The 23,095-nt window shown below is 46.5% G+C and overlaps 1 protein-coding gene and 1 long non-coding RNA gene across 5 annotated transcripts in view; one reads left to right on the top strand and one right to left on the bottom strand.

The window, feature by feature from the left end:
- Nucleotides 1–13,717, bottom strand: part of NF2 (NF2, moesin-ezrin-radixin like (MERLIN) tumor suppressor) — a 74,697-nt gene extending 60,980 nt beyond the window's left edge. For all 4 annotated transcript variants that reach the window (XM_019977419.2, XM_019977420.2, XM_019977417.2 and 1 more), the window contains exon 1: nt 13,222–13,717. In XM_019977419.2, coding sequence (XP_019832978.1) covers nt 13,222–13,335 — 114 coding nt within the window. In that variant the 5' untranslated portion in view covers nt 13,336–13,717. The remainder of the gene's footprint in view (nt 1–13,221) is intronic.
- Nucleotides 13,718–13,817: 100 nt separating this feature from the next.
- On the top strand, nt 13,818–20,848 carry LOC109571165 (uncharacterized). Its single transcript, XR_011561227.1, has 3 exons — nt 13,818–14,195; nt 16,605–16,847; nt 20,648–20,848. It is a non-coding gene; the product is annotated as an uncharacterized lncRNA (long non-coding RNA).
- Nucleotides 20,849–23,095: the final 2,247 nt, after the last annotated feature.

Genomic DNA, 23,095 nt, shown 5'->3' with positions numbered 1-23,095 from the left:
GAACCCAGACCCTAGCCTGGAAAGAACATTTAAACATTCTGTTTCTGGCTTGACCTTTTGATTAAGGTTCACAGTCATCAATCCTGGAGAAGGAAATGGCAACCCACCCCAGTATTCTTGCCTGGAGAATTCCATGGACAGAGGAGCCTGGAGGGCTATAGTCCATGGGGTTGCAAAGAGTCAGACACGACTGAAGGGACTTAGCACGCTCACACAGTCATCAAGGAGAATGACACTGATTTTAACAAGGTTGGGAGGCATAGGTGCGAGTGAGTAGGACTGTTTAAAAAAACTCTGCAGGTAGATGAGAACTACTGTAGGCTGAAGTCTTTTTAAACTTATTTATGAGACTGATTTAATCACAGATCAATAGGAGTAGGATACTAGATAGATACACGATTGGTGAATTTAAAACCACAGATCAATTCAGATAAGTTTAGTAATGATTCCAGGCTTCAGTTTGAAATTTTACTTGAAAGTCAAATTTCGAACTGTGGTGCTGGAGGAGCCTCTGGAGAATCTCTCGGACAGCAAGGAGATCAAACCAGTCAGTCCTAAAGAATCAACCCTGAATAGTCATTGGAAGGACTGATGCTGAAGCTCTAATACTTTGGCCACCTGATGGGAAGAACTGACTCACTGGAAAAGACCCTGATGCTGGGAAAGACTGAAGGCAGGAGAAGGGGACAGAGGATGAGATGGTTGGATGTCATCACCGACTCAACAGACATGAGTTTGAGCAAACTCTGGGAGATACTGGAGGACAGGGAAACTGGGGTGCTGCAGTCCATGGGGTTGCAAAGAGCCAGACATGCCTTAGTGACTGAACAAAATAACAACAAATTATCAAAACTACTAAAACCAGGAGACTAAAGCTGGCAAAGTGGATGGGAAAGCCAAAAGTAATGTAACTCACTAACGGAAAGTTGTGAATTTTCCAAGCGAGGTTCAAATTTGGCAAAGCAGCAGAAAAGAACAGTAGGGAGACTCGGGAAGAGGAAAAAGGCCCCACTCCTTTGGAAATGATGTGCTCTGACTCCACCTAGTGGGGCCCAAGGATTCCTGAACTAGATTCCTAAGCGCCTCAATGCGGCACAGGTGACTGAAGATCTGATTAAAAGCTTTTTTTCCCCCTGGTCAGCACTAAATTGGTAATAAATTTTTGCTTGCTAAAAATGTACTAAAACATGTGGACTCAGAATCTAAATCAGACAAAGCACAGACAGGAAGATGGAACACATCATTCTGTAACAAACCAGAGAAACCTCGTCACCAGCTGGCTAAAAAAATGATTAGCAGCTCGCAGAAAACTCAATTCTGGGTTTTTAAGAGAGCAAATACGTTAATTTATGAAATTAGGAATAAACAAGTACCAAAAATGTTCTTGGGTAAGAATGCAAAACTAGCATGAATAACTGGAGAAAAACAAAAGAGAAAAATTCCAAGATGACACACGGGGAACAAAGGAATGGAGGATAATTAAGCATGGCAGAAAAGAGCCTGCTGTCATCGCGGACATCAAGCTAAACAGAGGCCAATCATAGAGCACACTACAAAAAAAGATCCTTAAGTACATGGCATAAAGCTCACTATATTTAGACTAACTGTAGAGTCTAGAAGGTCTACAATTACCAAGGCATGGCTAACCTGAAGAAGATTCAGAGAAAATGAAGGAGGTGATTCAAGGAGAAAATTCACAGTGCCTCTAGCATGAGACCTTTCCTCTTTATTCCCACTCTCCTGACTCAAGATAACAGAAAAGGCTAATGTTTGGGCTTCCCTGGTGGCTCAGTGGTAAAGAATCCGCCAGCCAATGCAGGAGACACGGGTTTGATCCCTGATCCGGGAAGACCCCACATGCCTCAGAAAACTTGGTGCCCATGCACCACTACTGAGCCTGCGCTCTAGAGCTGCAACTACGGAAGCCCGTGCACCTAGAGCCCAGCTCTGCAACAAGAGGAGTCACCTCAACTAGAGTGCAACTAGAGAGCAGCCCCTGTTCACCACAACTGGAGAAAAGCCAGAGCGCCAATGATGACCCTGCACAGCCAAAAAATACGTAAAATAAAAACTACATATATGTATGAAAGTTATATTTAAAAAAAAAAAGCCGAAGAAGCTGATGGTTACCAAGTACTTACTATGGTCAGTGCCTGGGCTGAATGCCCATGAAGGTCTACCTTATTCATGCCTTAAAACAATCCTATAAGAAAACACTATTATTCTCATCTTACAACTGAGGTTTAGAGCGGTAAATCCAAGATCACTCAGGGAGTAGGGGGCAGTGGCAGGGCTTCCTTCCACCCGAGCCGACTTGCCACTTCTACCAGGATGCAGGCTGTTTTCCCTGAGCAGTATCTGTCCGGCCCTCTGGCAGATTTTTCTCATACCTGCATGCTCAAATCCTGACATGACTTCCTACCTAAGAAGGAAATATGAAACAGAGAGTTGTGTGATAAGCTGCTTCTGCCCACATCACCTAAAATAGGATGTGCAGCTGAGGGCCTTGGAAATTGAGTTCCTCCCTGTTTTATAGCTGAAGAACTGAAGCCTGGGAGAAAAAAAAGAGAGAGATGTACCCAAGGTCACAGAAGAGCTCCGCAGAGAAGCCAGGGTTCAGACACCAGTTTGAACTCCCTCCTGGAAGACAATCACTGGCCTCAATCTAGGGGTGTCTAGGATTTAACCTCTTACTGGACTCACCAGAGTTGTTTTTTCTGCTTTCCCCTTTTGAAAGTTCCACCTGTCAGGTGTATGTCCACTTGTATGCTGGGATGATCTGTAATGTTGGTATCTAACCCAAATGTAATTTCACATGGGTATGTGAAAACGTTCGGGAAGCCAATCAACAGGAGAAGGAAGCTTTGTCTTCGATATAAGATATTAGGCTCTCTCACAACTCAATTTCGAGAAATTTTTCATATTTGACTCTTCTTACTGATAGATTGAATTACTAGAGTAAAATTCCAGTCTAGATAAGAAATAACAGAACCATTTAGCCTCCTGGCAAACTACGTTCAGCACCCACTTTTTCAAAATGACAAATATCAAGTCTTTCAAGTGGAAAAATTCTCCAAAGCATCAAGCCAATTGTGCAATGCAGCAAGTGGTGCAAGAAAGAGATTTTTGCCCCCCATCTCTGCTGCAAAAATATCTGAACTGATTAGCAGAAGGCATCGCAATTCATATGTTAACTACCAACTGGTTGTGACATTGAGTCCTTCTTAGAAAGCCACCTACATCTGACCTCAGTGAAGCCAAGAACTGAAGTACCATCTCTCCTCTGTTTCAAAGTGCATCTACAGGCTCCCTGCATTAGCATAAAAATAGAGTAGGAGAGTAAGACCAGACACTTCTGAGTTCTCGGTATCACCATAAATCAAACAATTGTTACTTTCAACAGAATATTGCTTTTTTTTTTTTTAAGCATTTAAAAGAAATGTTTCTGGCTGCACCAAGTCTTCCTTGCAGCACGCAGGATCTTTAGCTGTAGCCTGTGAACTCTTAGTTGTGGCCAAGTTAGGATCTAGTTCCCTGAAAAAGGATCGAACCCCGGGCCCCCTGCATCGGGAGTCACGGCAGTCGGTGCCCACGGTGACCCAAGCCTCCTGTTTCAGGCTGACTAGAGTCCTGTCCTTCCTGCCCAGCACTAAGCATTTCATGAGTCCTTATAACAATCTCGCGGGGTCAGTAATGTTAGTTCCATTGTACCGATGTGCAAACTGAGGTTTGGCGAGCTCGAGTATCTTATCCAAGCTATAAGCAGTTTAGCTGGAATTAAAGTCCGTGTGTGTCTTATTTCAAAGTCCGCGCGCTTTCTATGGCTGCTTTGTTCATTTGGTGTGGCTTCCCTGGTGGCTCAGACAGTAAAGAATCTGCCTGCAATGCGGGAACCCAGGTTTGATCCCGGGGTCGGGAAGATCCCCTGGAGAAGGAAATGGCAATTCACTCCAGTATTCTTGCCTGAAGAATTCCCTGGACAGAGGAGCCTGGCGGGCTGTACAGTCCATGGGGTCACAAAGAGTTAGACGTGACTGAGTGACTAACACTAATTGGACCGGTAGCATTGGCATTGCTTGACAGTTTGTTAAAAATGCATAATTCTCAGGACTTCCCCGGTGGTCCAATGGCTAAAACTCTGCAGGCTTCTCATTGTCGTGGCTTCTCTTATTGCACAGCACGGGTTCTAGCGCTCGCAGGCCCAGTAACTGTGGCTCTTGGACTCAGTCACCCGGTGCCATGTGGGATCTTAGTTCCAGGGCCAGGATTCGAACCTGTGTTCCCCGTACTGGACCGTGGATTCTTAACCACTGGACCACCAGGAAGTCCCTGAAGATTTTATGTTGTCACAACTGGGGCAGGCAGGTGTGCTGCTGTCATCTGGTGGGTAGAAGCCAGAGATGCTCCCGATACACCTTGCAGTGCACGGGGCAGGCCCCACCAGAGAACTCTCCAGCCAAAATGCCAATAGTGACAACGTTGAGAAACCCTGATACTGCTGACAGTGTTGTCCATCCTCTGTGGGGCTGGGGTCTGTTTAAAGAAGAAAAACTAACAGCTTTTCACTGCAAAATTATGGCTGAAGGAATGTCACTAAAAATTTCTGTCCCTGTGGGTCAGTCTCTCATCAGTTCAGTTCAGTCGCTCAGTCGTGTCTGACTCTTCGCGACCCCATGAATCGCAGCACGCCAGGCCTCCCTGTCCATCACCAACTCCCGGAGTTCACTCAGACTCACGTCCATCGAGTCAGTGATGCCATCCAGCCATCTCATCCTCTGTCGTCCCCTTCTCCTCCTGCCCCCAATCCCTCCCAGCATCAGAGTCTTTTCCAATGAGTCAACTCTTCGCATGAGGTGGCCAAAGTACTGGAGTTTCAGCTTCAGCATCATTTCCTCCAAAGAAATCCCAGGGCTGATCTCCTTCAGATTGGACTGGTTGGATCTCCTTGCAGTGCAAGGGACTCTCAAGAGTCTTCTCCATCTAACTAGCAATGCTCAAAATATACCTTTAGGAGGAGAGCTAATATTGAATCATGTTTCCATACAAATAAAATGAACTGAGCCAAAAAAAAAAAAAAAGAGTCTTCTCCAACACCACAGTTCAAAAGCATCAATTCTTCGGCGCTCAGCCTTCTTCACAGTCCAACTCTCACACCCATACATGACCACTAGAAAAACCATAGCCTTGACTAGACGGACCTTTGTTGGCAAAGTAATGTCTCTGCTTTTGAATATGCTATCTAGGTTGGTCATAACTTTCCTTCCAAGGAGTAAGCATCTTTTAATTTCATGGCTGCTCTCACCATCTGCAGTGATTTTGGAGCCCCCAAAAATAAAGTCTGACACTGTTTCCACTGTTTCCCCATCTATTTCCCATGAAGTGATGGGACTGGATGCCATGATCTTCGTTTTCTGAATGTTGAGCTTTAAGCCAACTTTTTCACTCTCCTCTTTCACTTTCATCAAGAGGCTTTAGTTCCTCTTCACTTTCTGCCATAAGGGTGGTGTCATCTGCATATCTGAGGTTATTGATATTTCTCCCGGAACATCAAAATCAATCTTGATTCCAGCTTGTGTTTCTTCCAGTCCAGCGTTTCTCATGACGTGCTCTGCATATAAGTTAAATAAGCAGGGTGATAATATACAGCCTGGACGTACTCCTTTTCCTATTCAGAACCAGTCTGTTGTTCCGTGTCCACTTCTAACTGTTGCTTCCTGACCTGCTTATAGGTTTCTCAAGAGGCAGGTCAGGTGGTCTGGTATTCCCATCTCTTTCAGAATTTTCCACAGTTTATTGTGATCCACACAGTCAAAGGCTTTGGCATAGTCAATAAAGCAGAAATAGATGTTTTTCTGGAACTCTCTTGCTTTTTCCATGATCCAGTGGATGTTGGCAATTTGATCTCTGGTTCCTCTGCCTTTTCTAAAACCAGCTGAAACATCAGGAAGTTCACGATTCACATATTGCTGAAGCCTGGCTTGGAGAATTTTGAGCATTACTTTACTAGCGTGTGAGATGAGTGCAATTGTGCGGTAGTTTGAGCATTCTTTGGCATTGCCTTTCTTTGGGATTGGAATGAAAACTGACCTTTTCCAGTCCTGTGGCCACTGCTGAGTCTTCCAAATTTGCTGGCATATTGAGTGCAGCACTTTCACAGCATTATCTTTCAGGATTTAACTTCAATCAGGGGTCAGTAAACTATGGCTCATATGACAAGTCCAACTCACTGCCTGTTTCTGTGCAGTCTGAGAGCTAAGAATGAGTTTTACATTTTTAAGTGACTGAAAAAAAAAGTAATAACATTTCTTCACTTGTGAAAATTATATGAAACGAAAATCTCAATGTCCATAAAGAAAATTTTACTGGAAAAAAGCCATATCCATTATTTTTCATTTCAAGAAAGGCTGCTTTTTTTTTTCTTCCCCCACCACGCTGCCTAGCACGGCACGCAGGATCTTAGTTCCCCAACCAGGGATCAAACCTGTGTCCCCTGCAGTGGAAGCTGGGAGTCTTAACCACTGGACCACCAGGAAGTCCCAGAGTATCAGTTTTACACTTCTTTTGTTATACTTATTCCTAAATATTCTTATTCCTAAATATTTTATACTTAAAAATATATATTTATTTATTTGGCTGTACCTAGTCTTTGCCATGGCATGTAGGATCTAGTTCCCTGACCATGGATGGAATCCGGGCCCCCTACACTGGGAGCATGATGTCTTAGCCACTGGACCACCAGGGAAGTCCCTATTTTATACTTTTTGATGCTATTATAAATAGCATTTCTTAATTTCATTTTCAGATTGTTCATTGCAGACATACAGAATTACATTTAATTTTTCAAATGCAGACTTCCCATATCATTTTTACTTTATTTTTCAATTAATTAATTTATTTGGCTACATTGGGTGTTAGTTGCAGCACGTGGGATCTTGTTGTGCCATGCATTTCTATGTTATAGGTTCAACAGTACATTATACACAAATAGCATTGTATATCATATACAACATTATACAATTGCATCTTACATCACTTAAAAGTAGAAAGGAGAAAAATATATTTATGCTGTCTTTTATAATTCTTTAATTACCTTTAGGGGTGTTCCTTGATTTCTTTCATTTGGATTTGAATTACTATCTGGGGTCACTTGCTTTCATCCTGAAAAACTTCCTTTAATATTTCTTGTAAGGTGGGTCTCAAAACAACAAATTCTGGTTTTGTTTATCTGGAAAAGTCTTTATTTTAACTTTATTTTTGAAAGGTCCATTTCATTTATAGCCAGCTATGTTGGATATAGAATTCCTAGTTTATAAGCTTTTTTCTTTGAGTGCTTGGAACGTTATACCACTGCCTCTGCCCTCCCTAGCTTCTGCTGAGAAGTTAGCTGTTAATCTTACTGGGTTCCCTTAAGATTGCCACGTCGTTTTTCTCTTGCTGCTTTCAGGATCTTCTCCTTGTCTGACTTTCAGCATTTTTACCATGATGTGTCTGTGAATCTCTGTGTTTGTCCTTGGAAGTCACTGAGCTTCCTGAATATACTGTTTATTCTTTTTCAATTAATTTAGGAAGTTTCGGCCAATTTGGGGGGGATATTTTTTCTCACTCCTCTCCTTCTGGTAGTTGCATTACATATATGTTGATGCACTGAATGATCCTCACGTTTCTCTGAGGCTCAGGACATTTTTCTTCATTCTTTTTCTCTTTACTCTTCAGCTTCCATAATCTCCATCAATCAATCTTCAAGTATACTAATTATTTCCTCTGCCAGTTGGAATGTACTTTGAGTCCCTCTAATTAATTTATTCCAGTCATTATATTTCCCAACTCCAGAATCTTAATTTGGCTCTTTTCATAATTCCTATCTCTTTTATTGGGCTTCCCTGGTGGCTCAGTGGTAAAGAATCTGCCTGCAATGCAGGAGACCTGGGTTTGATCCCTGGGCCGGGAAGATCCCCTGGAGAAGGAAATGGCAACCCACTCCAGTATTCTTGCCTGGGAAATCCCATGGACAGAGGAGCCTGGTGGGCTACAGTCCACGGGGTTGCAAAAAGAGTCAGTCACAAATGAGCCACTAAACAAGAACAACAACCTATTAATATTCTCTAGTTGATGCAAAAATATCATTATACCTTTAATCATGTTTTCCTTTAGTTCTGTGAACATATTTATAGCAACTCTAGGGAGTGGTTCTCCACCCTCACCCTGGGCATGTTGTTATTTGCTTGCTGTTGAGTAACAGTCTGGACTGTTCTAGTGAAATCTATTTCCCTCTCATGGTGTTAAGGCCTATGTTGTTGCTCCTAAGGGAGCCATATCTTTGGGTTTGCCCAAAGTCACCAAAAACAAGACGGGGAGCTGACTGTGGCTCAGATCATGAACTCCTTATTGCCAAATTCAGACTGAAATTGAAGAAAGTAGGGAAAACCACTAGACCATTCAGGTATGACCTAAATCAAATCCCTTATGATTATACAGTAGAAGTGAGAAATAGATTTAAGGGCCTAGATCTGATAGATAGAGTGCCTGGTGAACTATGGACAGAGGTTCGAGACATTGTACAGGAGACAGGGATCAAGACCATCCCCAAGGAAAAGAAATACAAAAAAGCAAAATGGCTGTCTGAAGGGGCCTTACAAAGAGCTGTGAAAAGAAGAGAAGCGAAAAGCAAAGGAGAAAAGGAAAGATATAAGCATATGAATACAGGGTTCCAAAGAATATCAAGGAGAGATAAGAAAGCCTTCCTCAGCGATCAATGCAAAGAAATAGAGGAAAACAACAGAATGGGAAAGACTAGAGATCTCTTCAAGAAAATTAGAGCTACCAAGGGAACATTTCATGCAAAGATGGGCTCGATAAAGGACAGAAATAGTATGGACCTAACAGAAGCAGAAGATATCAAGAAGAGGTGGCAAGAATACACAGAAGAACTGTACAGAAAAGATCTTCACGACCCAGATAATCACGATGGTGTGATCACTCATCTAGAGCCAGACATCCTGGAATGTGAAGTCAAGTGGGCCTTAGAGAGCATCACTAGAACAAAGCTAGTGGAGGTGATGGAATTCCAGTTGAGCTATTTCAAATCCTGAAAGATGATGCTGTGAAAGTGCTGCACTCAATATGCCAGCAAATTTGGAAGACTCAGCAGTGGCCACAGGACTGGAAAAGGTCAGTTTTCATTCCAATCCCAAAGAAAGGCAATGCCAAAGAATGCTCAACTATCACACAATTGCACTCATCTCACACGCTAGTAAAGTAATGCTCAAAATTCTCCAGGCCAGGCTTCAGCAATATGTGAACCATGAACTTCCTGATGTTCAAGCTGGTTTTAGAAAAGGCAGAGGAACCAGAGATCAAATTGCCAACATCCACTGGATCATGGAAAAAGCAAGAGAGTTCCAGAAAAACATCTATTTCTGCTTTATTGACTATGCCAAAGCCTTTTTGACTGTGTGGATCACAATAAACTGTGGAAAATTCTGAAACAGATGGGAATACCAGACCACCTGACCTGCCTCTTGAGAAACCTATAAGCAGGTCAGGAAGCAACAGTTAGAAGTGGACATGGAACAACAGACTGGTTCCAGATAGGAAAGGGAGTACGTCAAGGCTGTATATTGTCACCCTGCTTATTTAATTTATATGCAGAGTACATCATGAGAAATGCCGGACTGGAAGAAACACAAGCTGGAATCAAGATTGCCAGGAGAAATATCAATAACCTCAGATATGTAGATGACACCACCCTTATGGCAGAAAGTGAAGAGGAACTCAAAAGCCCCTTGATGAAAGTGAAAGAGGAGAGTGAAAAAGTTGGCTTAAAGCTCAACTTTCAGAAAACAAAGATAATGGCATCCGGTCCCATCACTTCATGGGAAATAGATGGGGAAACAGTGGAAACAGTGTCAGACTTTATTTTTGGGGGCTCCAAAATCACTGCAGATGGTGACTGCAGCCATGAAATTAAAAGACGCTTACTCCTTGGAAGCAAAGTTATGACCAACCTAGATAGCATATTGAAAAGCAGAGACATTACTTTGCCAACAAAGGTCCGTCTAGTCAAGGCTGTGGTTTTTCCTGTGGTCATGTATGGATGTGAGAGGTGGACTGTGAAGAAGGCTGAGCGCCAAAGAATTGATGCTTTTGCACTGTGGTGTTGGAGAAGACTCTTGAGAGTCCCTTGGACTGCAAGGAGATCCAACCAGTCCAATCTGAAGGAGATCAGCCCCGGGATTTCTTTAGAGGGAATGATTCTGAAGCTGAAACTCCAGTACTTTGGCCACCTCATGCGAAGAGTTGACTCATTGGAAAAGACTCTGATGCTGGGAGGGTTTGGGGGCAGGAGGAGAAGGGGATGACAGAGGATGAGATGGCTGGATGGCATCACTGACTCGATGGACGTGAGTCTGAGTGAACTCTGGGAGTTGGTGATGGACAGGGAGGCCTGGCTTGCTGAGATTCATAGGGTCACAAAGAGTCAGACACGACTGAGCAACTGAACTGAACTGAAAGCTCAACATTCAGAAAACGAAGATCATGGCATCTGGTCCCATCACTTCATGGGAAATAGGTGGGGAAACAGTGGAAACAGTGTCAGACTTTATTTTTTTGGGCTCCAAAATCACTGCAGATGGTGATTGCAGCCATGAAATTAAAAGACGCTTACTCCTTGGAAGGAAAGTTATGACCAACCTAGATAGCATATTCAAAAGCAGAGACATTACTTTGCCAACAAAGGTCCGTCTAGTCAAGGCTATGGTTTTTCTGGTGGTCATGTATGGATGTGAGAGTTGGACTGTGAAGAAAGCCGAGTGCCGAATTATTGATGCTTTTGAACTGTGGTGTTGGAGAAGACTCTTGAGAGTCCCTTGGACTGCAAGGAAATCCAACCAGTCCAACCTAAAGGAGATCAGCCCTGGGATTTCTTTGGAGGAAATGATGCTGAAACTGAAACTCCAGTACTTTGGCCACCTCATGCGAAGAGTTGACTCATTAGAAAAGACCCTGATGTGGGAGGGACTGGGGGCAGGAAGAGAAGGGGGCGACAGAGGATGAGATGGCTGGATGGCATCACCGACTCGATGGACACGAGTTTGGGTAAACTCTGGGAGTTGGTGATGGACAGGGAGGCCTGGCGTGCTGAGATTCATAGGGTCACAAAGAGACGGACACGACTGAGCGAATAAACTGAACTGAACTGAACTGAAAGTCACCCATGATGACATGGTCTTAGTAGGACACTCTTCCTCTCTTTCCCTGATCACACCCAACTGTTGAAAGTGAAAGTGTTAGTGGATGTCCAACTCTTTATGACCCCTAGGACCGCCAGGGGCCTCTGTTAATGAGATTCTCCAGGCAAGAATACTGGACTGGGTAGCCATTCCCTTCTCCAGGATACCTTCCAATCCTGGGATCAAATCCAGGTCTCACTCACTGCAAGCAGATTCTTTACCATCTGAGTCACCAGGGAAGCACCCAACTGTTACACTCCACTATTGTGATATATTGCTGTATTATTTCCAACAATATCCTAGAGCATAACTTGTTCTACAAAGTAATCCAATCAAAAAGTGGCTCTTCTGAAAGAACCATTTCTGAGATATTTTTTTTTTCCTGACGAGGAGGGCTCTTTCCATCTGTCTTACTGTCCTGCAAACTAGCTGCCTACAGTAGTATCTTCATTAAATCCACAGATCTCCTTCCAATTGCCTTTCACCAAAACCTTCGCAGTTCTGGAGAGCACCCTTAGGTGTAAATTTCTCCAGTCTCTACTGCAAATAGGACTTCCCTGATGGCTCAGAGGGTAAAGCGTCTGTCTGCAATGCAGGAGACCCGGGTTCGATCCCTGGGTCAGGAAGATCCCCTGGAGAAGGAGATGGCACCCCACTCCAGTACTATTGCCTGGAAAATCCCATGGACGGAGGAGCCTGGTAGGCTACCATGGGGTAGAGTCAGACCTGATTTTCACTACTGCAAATGAAGTCGATGCCTTTGGGAAGAGATTAGAAGCTAAGGGTTTTAAAGCCTGCTTCTCCCTCCAGGCAAAACTCTGAGCTCTAGATAGAAGTTGGGGTGGGGCGGGGGTGGGGTGTTGGGGGGGCGGGTGGTGGGGGGGGGGGGGTATTAGTTTGAAGTCGTCTCAGTTTGTCTCTCTGGGTTGGTACCACCCATCTCACAAACTGAGGGTGGGGATAGAACCACTGGGAATCCAGTATTCTTGGTAAGCAACGCCCAGAGTACACAGGACTGAGCCTCAGTATCAAGCAGCCTTGGGCAGGAGAAGCCCTAAAGTAATGCTCCTTCTCGGAAGAAAGCTGTCCGACTGGGAGCTAGGGAGGGGAGGGAGCCCAGTGTCCTGGGTTGCAGCTGTCCAGAGCTGAAAGCAGGAGGGTGGCAGTGGTCTTGGTTCAAATATTAATACCGCAAACTCCTGGGACTTTCCCTGTGATCCAATGGTTAAGACTGCTCTTCCACTGCAGGGGGCGTGGATTCCCGGTTGGGGAACTAAGATAAGGCATGCCTCGCGGCCAAAACAAAAATAAATACCAAACTCTTGCCTTTCTTACCGAATTTTCATAGATTTTCTTGAGTAGATGTTTTTTCACCTGCTTGCCCTTAGGACAGTTTCCAGAGGGGTTAAACTGAGTTGTTTGGAGAATTAAGTGAATGAATGTCAGACACTTAAGTATTCAATAAATGATACCTATTACAGGACAGAAACTGTATGGAAAGTTTAAGATACCATCACTTTCCTCAAAGAATTTTCTCTAGAAAAGTTAGGCTGTGAAAAAGAGAAACAATATAGACTTTCCCAACGAGATGCAACTTTTAACACCTATGATTTATTACATCATCTTATAAAGTTGAAACTCTAAAGAGCCGGAGCTTAAGCGTGACACTGAGAACTAGAATTCGCTACCACGGATGCTTCAGACTTGTGCAGTAACAATGAATGAAAACCTTCAGGAAGTGCTTCCAAACCCGAAAGCCCCATTGAAAAAAAGTAGTAATTATCTTTAACGTGAGGATTTGGGCCTAGATGGCCCCTTCCGGACCTGGACGACTCTATCTTTGCCCAGAGATGATATAAACAGAATCCCGAAGCTTCCACCTTGACTGTCACCGCGGCAAGGGCGCCCGAGTCGGTGCCGGACCCAAACCAGGGCCGGATCCCAAAGGGCTCCCCTTCGCCGCAGCCCGTCGGGGTTGCAGGAGACTTACCTCGCAATTGAACTCCATCTCCGCGTCCATGGTGACGATCCGCACGGTGAATGTCTTAGGCTGCTTCCTCTTGAGCGAGCTGAAGCTCATTCGGGAAGCGATGGCCCCGGCCATGGCGCGGGACTTAGGCGCAGGACCCTCGCGCCCCGAAGCCTGCGCTCGGGACCTTTTAGCCTCCCTGGAGGAGGCGCACAGGCCTCAGGGCCACCATGGTGGCCGGCCGGCCGGCCCGAGAGCTGTCTGAACGGCGCGGGCCCCCAGCGGCCAGCATGGGCCGCGAGGACCCTGCCCAGGAACGGAAAGGGGAGTCCCGGAGGCGGACTCTGACGGCCCCGGGCAAGGATCGAGATCGGGGACCGACGGGGAGGGCACGGCCCGGCTCTCCGGGACTCGGGCCGGGGACGTTGGGAACGCCCGCGGACGGGGCCCCTAGACGGCGGCTGCCCAGAGCCCGCGCGCCTCTCAGCGGCCGACGGAGGTCTCAGGGCCGCGCTGCAGCCGGGCGCGCACGTGCGCGCGTGGCTGTCACCGTCCTCGCTCCGCGCGCCCGCGGGAAGCGTCCCCTCCCCGCAGCCCTCGGCCTGCTCCCCGCCCCGCCCTCGGGCCCCCAAGATCACTACACACGACGCAACCAAACAAGGCTGCTGCCGCCGGATACCGCGGTTGGCTGAGCGCTCCTAAGGAGACGGGACTTTCCTGCGGTGTCCCACCCTCTTCAGCATCACTTCACCAATCGGAAGTTCAGATCTAAACTGGAGGCACGGGCCTGGGCTCGCCGTTGAGTGGCTGCGGTGGCAGTCACTCCGAACGCTTTTGTTTTCTAAGGGGTACGCCTATTCTAGCAAGACTGGTTGAGGTGTCTGAGCCCCGCCGACCCTTTCCCGGGGAAACACGTAGAGGCTGGTACCCGGGCGCGGGAGACGCTCACCCCCTGTTCCCGTGAAGGACTGCCCTTCGGAACAAGTCGGCGCCAGGTGTGGCGCCCCAGGGGATCGTGTTTCGGACACCGGGTGGATAAGCCTGTTAAACACTTAAAATTAGTTACGTGTGCTGACCTCTGTGATTCTCAAACTCAAATCACTTGTGGAGGCCGTTTAGGTAGCCAGCACTTACCGCCCTCCACCTCCACTTACCTTTTGCTTCTTTTTAGGGAGAAATTCTAATTATTATCGAGGGTTATTGTTGTTCTTCAGTCGCTAAGTCGTATCGGAGTCTTGAGATCCCAAGGAGGGAGGTGGGTAATAATTGTACCTACCCCACGGGATTGTTGAGGCGTATAAAGCTTTAGGACGTGGCTGGTCATTTTAGGTCGAATCCTATGAAATTGCTCTTTTTGTAGATACTTTCCCCACCCCCTCCACCCCGCCCCATGAAAGTATTCTGGGGGAATTCCCTGGCAGTCTAGTGGTTAGGATTATGGGCTTTCACTGTGGGAGTTCAGTACCTGGTCAGGGAACTAATATCCTGCAGGCTGCTGGGGCGTAGCCAAACAAAAGGAAAGAAGAAAGCATTTTTCATTTTTTACTCTGTGATTTCCAGTTTTGGACCATAAACATATGTTTTACTGTCATCAAGAGTTATATGGATGTGTGTGTGTGTGTGAGAGAGAGAGAGATGGGGGAATATAGTTTTCTTTATTTAAAACAGTGTTCAATTTTAAATGAGACTTAATGGTTGAATACCTGAATGGCTGAATGAAACACATTGCACAAATGGTAGCCGTTAGCATCACCCCCTCCTACAGGTGAAGAAACAGAAAGTCAGCATGACAGTTACTTGCTGGCTATTATACACATAGTGAGAGGCAAAGCTGAGCTGGGACCCACCAGAGGCTGCTGGTCTTTTACTCTGCTCTCCTCCCCTGGTTGTTCAGGCGCTAAGTCGTGTCCAACTCTGCGACCCATGGACTGCAGCACACCAGGCTTCCCTGTCCTTCACCATGTCCTAGAATTTGCTCAAATTCACATCCCTTGAGTCAGTGATGCCATCCATCTCATCCTCTGCTGCCTCCTCCTCCTGCCCTCAACCTTTCCCAGCATCAGGGTCTTTTCCAATAAGTTGGCTGTTCGCATCAGATGGCCACAGTATTGGTGCTTCAGCATCAGTTTTCCCAGTGACTATTCAGGGTCAATTTCTTTTAGGATTGACTGGTTTGATCTCCTTGCTGTCCAAGGGACTGACTCTCAGGAGTCTTCTCCAGCACCACAGCTCTAAAGCATCAGTTCTTCGGCACTCAGCTTTCTTTATGGTCCAAGTCTGACATCTGTGCGTGACTCCTGGAAAAACCATTGGTGGCTTCTAAATTGCCTGTTTCAGCCCTGAGATGGTGAACTACAGTTCTAGAGCACTTAGCGGAGGCTGTTGCTCTAACTATACTAATAGCATAAATTTGCTCTTCCCTGTGGGCCCCTGTGGTGCCTGTGAAGCACCCGCCAGGCCACAGGAATCATTGGCTGGCACACCCGGCAAGGCTGCCAGGCTGCTTTGGGGGAACTTTATGTCCTGCCAACTGCTAGCAAATTTTCCCCACCAAACTGATTGTTTAGGGCACTGTGGACTTAGCGTGGGAGTGTCTTTATTTTCATTGCTTTGGTTCATCCCTGTAGGTGGGAAAACCAGGCTGGATTCTCCTATAGGCTCCCCATAGGGACGACTAATCAGGGCTTTAACCCAGGGCCAAGATTGCTGGCAGAAAATAAGTGACTTTGGGAACCCACTGAGAAGTAGCATGAGGAGGTAGATCAGAGAGCAGGGACTAAAGATGACAGTAATGGCCAGTAATAGCTTATTTTTATGGAAGGCGTACTAGGAGCTAAGTGCTGGGCTAATTGGCCAAACATGTAGTTGAGATTCCTGGGGGACCTCCAGGCAGATGTGTGGGTCTGGACCTCAGAAGGGAGGCCAGGGCCATGAGTCAAAATAGATGTGGTAGAATATTATGCTGGCATTAAAAGTGCTGTTCACAAAGAATAAATAGAGACAGTAATAGCAGGTAGCAGATAAGGTTTTGAGAAGGAAAAACTTAGGTAGGGCTCACTAAGAAAGACCTGACATACAGACACCAGTTACTAAATATCTGTTGGATGAATAAGGGATGGACATGAGGAAATACAGTTTCAAACTATGGGAACAATGTTAATAGCTGCCATATATTTAAGTGCTTACATAAGGTACTTTGCAAAGTTCTATGAATTCTTTACTTCTGATCTTTATCAAAACCCAGCTTGGTAGGTATATGTCCCTTGTTTATATGTAGGGAAACTGCATAAGGGTGAAATGAAGTAATTTACCCCAAAGCACGATTGGTAGATTTGCAATGTGCATATAGGACTGTTTTAATCCAGATCTCACCTGACTTACATTTTGTTCCTTCATTCTTTCAGAAGATCAGTGGTGTTCCAAGTGACATCTTTTCCCTCCAAGAGGGCATTTGGCAGTGTCTGGAGATTTTTTTTTTGGCTGTGACAACCAGGAGGTGCCGACTGTCCCCTATATGGGAAGGTCAAGGTTGTGTGACCTGGGACCTAAGACTTCTGAGGTCATAGCTGGGATGTTCCAACGTGCCTCCCTGAAGCACTGAGCCTGGATGAAAGCATCTGCAGATAACAGCTCCTACCTGAATAAGGGTGAGTAAGAGCCTACGAGGCCTCAGGACCCTTGTAGAGAGCTCAGTGGTGCTCTCTGTCTTCATTTTGGGCCTGGGCTTGAAGATCCTTGAATTTGCCCAGGCTGTCACCTGCAGTGTTGGAAGCAAGCCGACCTGAGTAGGAATTTCTACCTTACCTTGACCTTGGGCATAATTTAGCTTCTCTGAGCCTCAGTTACCCCATCTGTAAAAATGGGCATAATAATAATATGACATGTTTAAAAGCCCCTCTTAAATGCAAATTAATATGTATTGAGTGCCCTCTGTGTCTAACGTGCTGTGTAACCTTGAAAAGGTCTTTACCATTTCTGGACCTCCATTTTATCCACACTTAAAATGGGGAGAATAAGGGGACTTACCAGTGGTTCAGTGGTTAAGAATCTGCCTTGCAATGCAGGGGAAGTGGGTTCAATCCCTGGCTGGGCAACTAAGATCCCACAGGCCATGGGCAACTGAGCCCACACGCCACAACTATTGAGCCTGTGTGTCCTGGAGCCTACATCAGCTAAGACCCAACATAGCCAAATAAATAAATAATTTTTTATTTTTTAATGAGGAGAATAGGAAATGGGATTGCAAATAGCAAAGCCTCACAGCACACATAAGTGGAACTTTAACTGGGGTTCATTTTCGTATGCATGCATTTGGTTTAATTCTCATGATTATGTAGGTTATTATGCCCATTTGACTGTTAAGAAAACAGAGGGACCCAAAGCTGAGTGATTGGCCAAAGACTACACAACCAAATAGAGAAACAACCTGGATCCCAAACCCAGGTTTTTAGCCTGGGCCCATAGACTTCCAAGGACAGCGTGCTGCAGGTTACAAGGGGTCCTGTCTACAGCAGGCGCTGAAAAGCGACCGCCTAAAATTCATGCTTATGCTTATTCATACTTATGCATGTGAATGTGTTCACCAACCTGGAAGCCCCCTAAACCCCACCCATACTTTTGGGATTTTTATGGAGGCTTCCTCATGTAGGCATGATCCATTATCAGCTCAGTTTCCAGCTTTCTTCCCCTTCGAGGAGGATTGGGCTGGAAAAGCTAAAAGCTTCATACTTCTAACGATGGCTTAATCTTTCTAGTCTAGCCCCCGTTCAGGGGGCTTCCTGGTGGCTCAGTGGTAAAGAATCTGCCTGCAATGCAGGAGACCCAGGTTCAATTCCTGGGTGAGGAAGATACCCTGGAGAAGGAAATGACAACCCACTCCAGTATTCTTGCCTGGAAAATCCCATGGACAGAGGAGACTGGTGGGCTGCAGTCCATGGGGTTGCAAAGAGTCGGACATGACTTAGCAACTAAACGACAGCAACCACCCCATGCAGGAGCCCACAAAGCATTACCTCATTAGAGCAAAAGATGTTCCCATCACCCAGGCAGTTCCCAGTGATTTAGAGGCTCTGTGTCAGAAACCAGGGTCCAAGACCAAATATGTGAACAGGAAGGGCTCCTGGTGCTTTTATCACTTAGGAAATTACAAGAGCTTTAGGAGCTCAGTGCTGGGAACTGGAGGCAGAGACTAAAGATTTTCTGTTATTTCACAGGACACAATTCAACCCATAACATTCCCCTTCTAGGGGTGGGCTCCAGGAGCTGTATATATGCCAGGATATCTGGGGAGGTCCAGGGAAGTCACATTTTTCAGGAAGGATGCCTTCTATAAGCTTCACATGATTCAAAATGTTGTATTCAAAAACTCATGTTTCCCCATAGGAATGAATGTTAAGGAGGCAATAAAACGCGCACACATACAGCTCGTGAATCAACAGCCCATCTTACCATATTTTTGCTTTTATAAAAAAATTTATTGTGTATTTGGCTGCACCAGGTCTTAGTTGTGGCACGTGGGATCTTTAGTTACAGCTTGTGAATTCTTAGTCGTGGCGTGTAGCATCCAGTTCCCTGACCAGGGATTGAGCACGGGGCCCCTGCATTGGGAGCTCAGAGTCTTAGCCACTGGACCACCAGGGAAGTCCCCCACATTTTTGCTTTGTATCTTTGCAGCATTATCTCTACCTGTGGACACTGTCCTACATTTACAGCAGCACCTGTCACAGAGCTGGTTCAGTCTTCTCTGTGCTGTTTTATTACATCCGATAGCTGCTCCAAACTATTGATTTGGGGGCGTGATTTTCAGCATTGGCGTACCTACTTTGTGAGTGATGTTGTCAAATGACATTTTTATAGCTTTTTAAAGTGGGTTTATAATGACAGTGAACGGCAGAATAATAGCTCAGTGCACAAAAAGCAGTCGCTGGAGTCCAAAGCACACTAACAATGGTGTGCTTTGCTCCGAATTGACACAGAATGTGGTTGCTTCTCAGCGCTGCCCGGTGGCAGCAGAGTGAACGCAGTTTATCATTCATTCCACGCTAACAGCCTTGAAATGGTTTGGTATTTAACAAGTGAAAATGTTTTCTTTCTCTGGCATTTGTATGATTTCCAATATGTATACATGGAATGGCACTTTGATCGTGTTTTTATGTGGCACTATGTCAAAGTCCCATAATTCATGTCTGCATATGACTTATCCTGCAGAAAGGCTGGGACTTGGCAGTGGGGCTCATGCCCGAGCTGAGACATAAAAGCGTTCTTGTCCTGTCGCTCCTGTTTGGGGGTCTCATGGCTGGAGGATGCAATTCTCAGAGAGCAGTCGGGCCCGGGCATGAAAGCCCATCAATAAGGAGCTGGTGACACTGCCACAGCTGGCTGCTTTGTCTCTCTGCTCTTCTGCAGCCCGCTCCATGATGATCTATTTGTCCCAGGGAATAGACGATGGCAGGTTTGTCCATATTTTACACTTATGAACCTGCCTGCTCCTTTTTGCTCCATCTGTCTTTGTCCCCGGTTCCTGTCTTTTCATTTCACAGACTGGGCAGCAGGGCTTGGCAACGAGTTATGAAGGTAGATTCCATGAGGATGGCTTTGGGAAAGGAGGGAGGGAGGGAGAAAAAATGGGTCAGCTCCCTGCCAAGAGGGGAGGATGAACAGGTTCAGGAGAAAGAGATGTCACAGACTCTGGTGGGCGGGTGGGGACCTCGGAGAAGTAGGGGAGGGAAAGACCCTAGGACAGAAAAAACAGTGATGCTGGGGAAATGTGCTCATAGAAGATGGCTTGGACGTCTGAGTCCAATCCCAGTAATTAAGCTGGGCCCAGTGCACAACCTAACTGTAGGAGCCAGCTGCCAAGAATCTTTTTTTTCTTTAATTTCTGGATGCCCTGGGTCTTCATTGCTATGTGTGGGCTTTCTCTGCGTGTGGTGAGCGGGTGCTGCCCTCTAGTAGCAGACCGTGGGTTTCTCACTTCGGTGGCTTCTCTGTTGGCATGCAGGCCCTAGAGCACACGGGATTCAGTGGTTGTAGTGCACGGGCTTAGTTGCTCCTCTGCCTGTGGGATCTTCCCGTACCAGGAAGGGATCAAACCTCTCCATATCCCCTGCATTGCAAGACAGATTGATTCTTAACCACTGGACCACCAGGGAAGATTCCTCCCAAGAATCTTACATGTTGGTATTGACATCCTTGTAAGGCCCCCTCCCACACTGAGCAGGGCTGACCTGTGTCACCAAAGAGATATTCAGAAATGACAGGATATGATTTAGAAGGTCAATTCACAAAGTCCTTGAAGGTTCCCTCTTACTCTCTCCTGGATCACTCACTCTGGGGGAAGTCACCTGCCGTGTGGTGAAGACACCCACGCAGCACTTGGAAAGGCCCATGTGGCAAAGAACTGAGGTCGCCGGCCAAGAGCCCCCAACAACCAGCGCTGACTTGCTAGGTGTGTGAGCGGCCCACCTTGGAAGCAGATCCCACAGCCTCCATCAGGCCTTCAGATGACCACAGCCTAAGCCAACATCTTGACTGCAATGTGGTGAAAGACCCTGAGCCAGAAGAAGCCCAGCCAGCCACTCATTCGTGAATTCCTGACCCATTTGGAACCATGTGAGCTCATAAATGTTCATTGTTTCAAGCTGCTAAATTTTGGGATAATTTATTCCACAGTAATTGGAAATGGTCTAATTATATTACTCCTTACTTGCAGAATTGTCTTCCAACATCCATCTGGTTTACTGCCCAGAATGCACAGTCCATGGGGCAGGGACCCATTCCCACCAGGTGCCGAATTAACAGGCATTGCATGTCACTGAGTGCCATGCAGTCAGCTCCCCTGCCCTGCTCCTTCCAGCAGAGTCAATGGGGTTAGTTAAGTGAGGGAAAGATTCTGGGGGTGGAGTGGATGTGTGAGCCAGGGAGAGGGGAAGAGCCACGGTTAGGATGATCATACGTCCCAATTTGCCCAGGATAGAGGGGTTTCCTGGGATAGGGGACATTTAGTGTCCAAACGGGGACAGTCTGGGATAAACTGGAGTGAGCTGGTCTCCCTAGCTGGAGTGAGAATGGAGGTCTCAAAGCTGCACTTCCAGTGAGCCGGCCAGACTGGTTCCCTTGGCCTGGATATGGAGACTCATCCATCTGATCTGGTCAGGGGTGAGAACGTGCTCGTGGAGGGCCTAGTTTGATCTTCCTATCCCACTCAAACAGAGGGAGATGGGAAGATGGCCTTACAAATGCCTAGACTAGGACTTCCCTGGTGGTCCGATGGTTAAGAATCTGTATGCCAGTGCAGGGGATAAGGCTTCGATCCTTGTTCCGGGAGGATCCCACCTGCTTTGGGGCAACTGAGCCCTCTCCCCCTAGAGCCTCTGCTCGGAGTCAAGAGAAGTGCCGGCAGTGAGAAGCCCGTGCACCGCGACTAGAGAGTAGCACCCGCTCACTGCAGCTAGAGAAAGCCTGCGTGCAGCAACAAAGACCCAGTGCGGTCAAAAATGAGTGGACCAGCAGGAGGAGGCTTTGGGCCAGCCCTTCCTCATTGTCCCCAGCAGAGATGGCCAGGAACGCCAAGAGTTTGCTGAGGACTCTCACACTAGACCTGGAGGATAAGCCCTTCCCTGGCCAGGGGTCCTGGCTCCCCATGGCTTGATAACCAAACGTCCAGTTAGTTGCTGTGCGGCCTCTGTTGTCACAGTCCAGTGATGGGTCACCAAGGCCATCCACTCCATTGTTAGAAAAGTGCTCCTTGTACTGAGTGAGAAGATGCCTCCACGTCATCTCCAGCCTCTGATAACATCCGATCGTGCAGAACAGTCCGAACCCATTCCTTCCTGGAGGCTCTTTCACATACGGTGCACACACTGCTTCCTCTGCCCAAGGCTCTCCTTGCCCTGCTCCCTGCTGGCAGACTCTCTCTGCTGAACCTTTAAAGTGTTAGGCACTCAGTCATGTCTGACTCTTTGCGACCCCATGGACTGTAGCCCGCCCAGCTCCTCTGTCCATGGGATTCTCCAGCAAGAATACTGGAATGGGTTGCCATTCCCTTCTCCAGGGGGTCTTCCCGACCCAGGAATCGAACCTGGTCTCCTGCATTGCAGGCAGAGCATTTAATGTCTGAGCCACCAGGGAGGCCCAGCCTAGGTCTAACACCAGGCCATCTGTGAGGCCCAGTGAGCTGTCACGCCCACCTCTCCACACCTGCCACACTTGGTTCCTCCACCGCAGGACACCAGTGACATGTTACTTGCTGCACCTCCATCTCCCCATCTGAGCTTTTCCTGAGTGACTGACTGTGTCTGGGAACACTTCAGTCATGGTCGCTTTTGGTTCTTCTGATAACCCAAGGAGCAACTGGGCTCAGCTGTGTGTTAACATAGAGTAACCTTCGGCCTTAGCTATAAAGCACCAGCGATACAATATCTTCATTGCATTTATTCTGATGGTTCTGCCTGTGTATCACAGTTGATTTAGGTTTTTTATCATGATGATATACAGTATCCTTTTAAAATAAATCCTGCAAGGAATACATATTCATTGTAGCAGCTTCAGAAAACACAAGGGGAAAAAAAATAGTACAGGCCTCACTTCCTTATAGAAATTGTCATTGACCCTCAAAGTCTATATAGAACCTCACATTTTCTCTTTCCCCCTCCCCAATATAAGTCCTCATACCTCTCCATATTTTTTCATAGCCTGTATCACAATTGGCAAAAAATATTTTTGTGTATATTTTTCACTTTTTCAGCCAATATTTTTAGCATGTCAGGCAAGAGAGGGGAGAGGGGTTAGGTCTAAGGTCTCTTCCCCAGGGGGGTCAATACCAGTTTGATTTTGTCTCCCCAGCCAGGCCAGGCCTTAAATTCCAAGAGGGCTGGGGGCTCGTCGTTCTGGCCAC

Source organism: Bos indicus, chromosome 17 (assembly GCF_029378745.1).
Source record: "Bos indicus isolate NIAB-ARS_2022 breed Sahiwal x Tharparkar chromosome 17, NIAB-ARS_B.indTharparkar_mat_pri_1.0, whole genome shotgun sequence".
Lineage (NCBI taxonomy): Eukaryota > Metazoa > Chordata > Mammalia > Artiodactyla > Bovidae > Bos > Bos indicus.
This window is presented reverse-complemented; position numbering and strand designations above follow the sequence as displayed.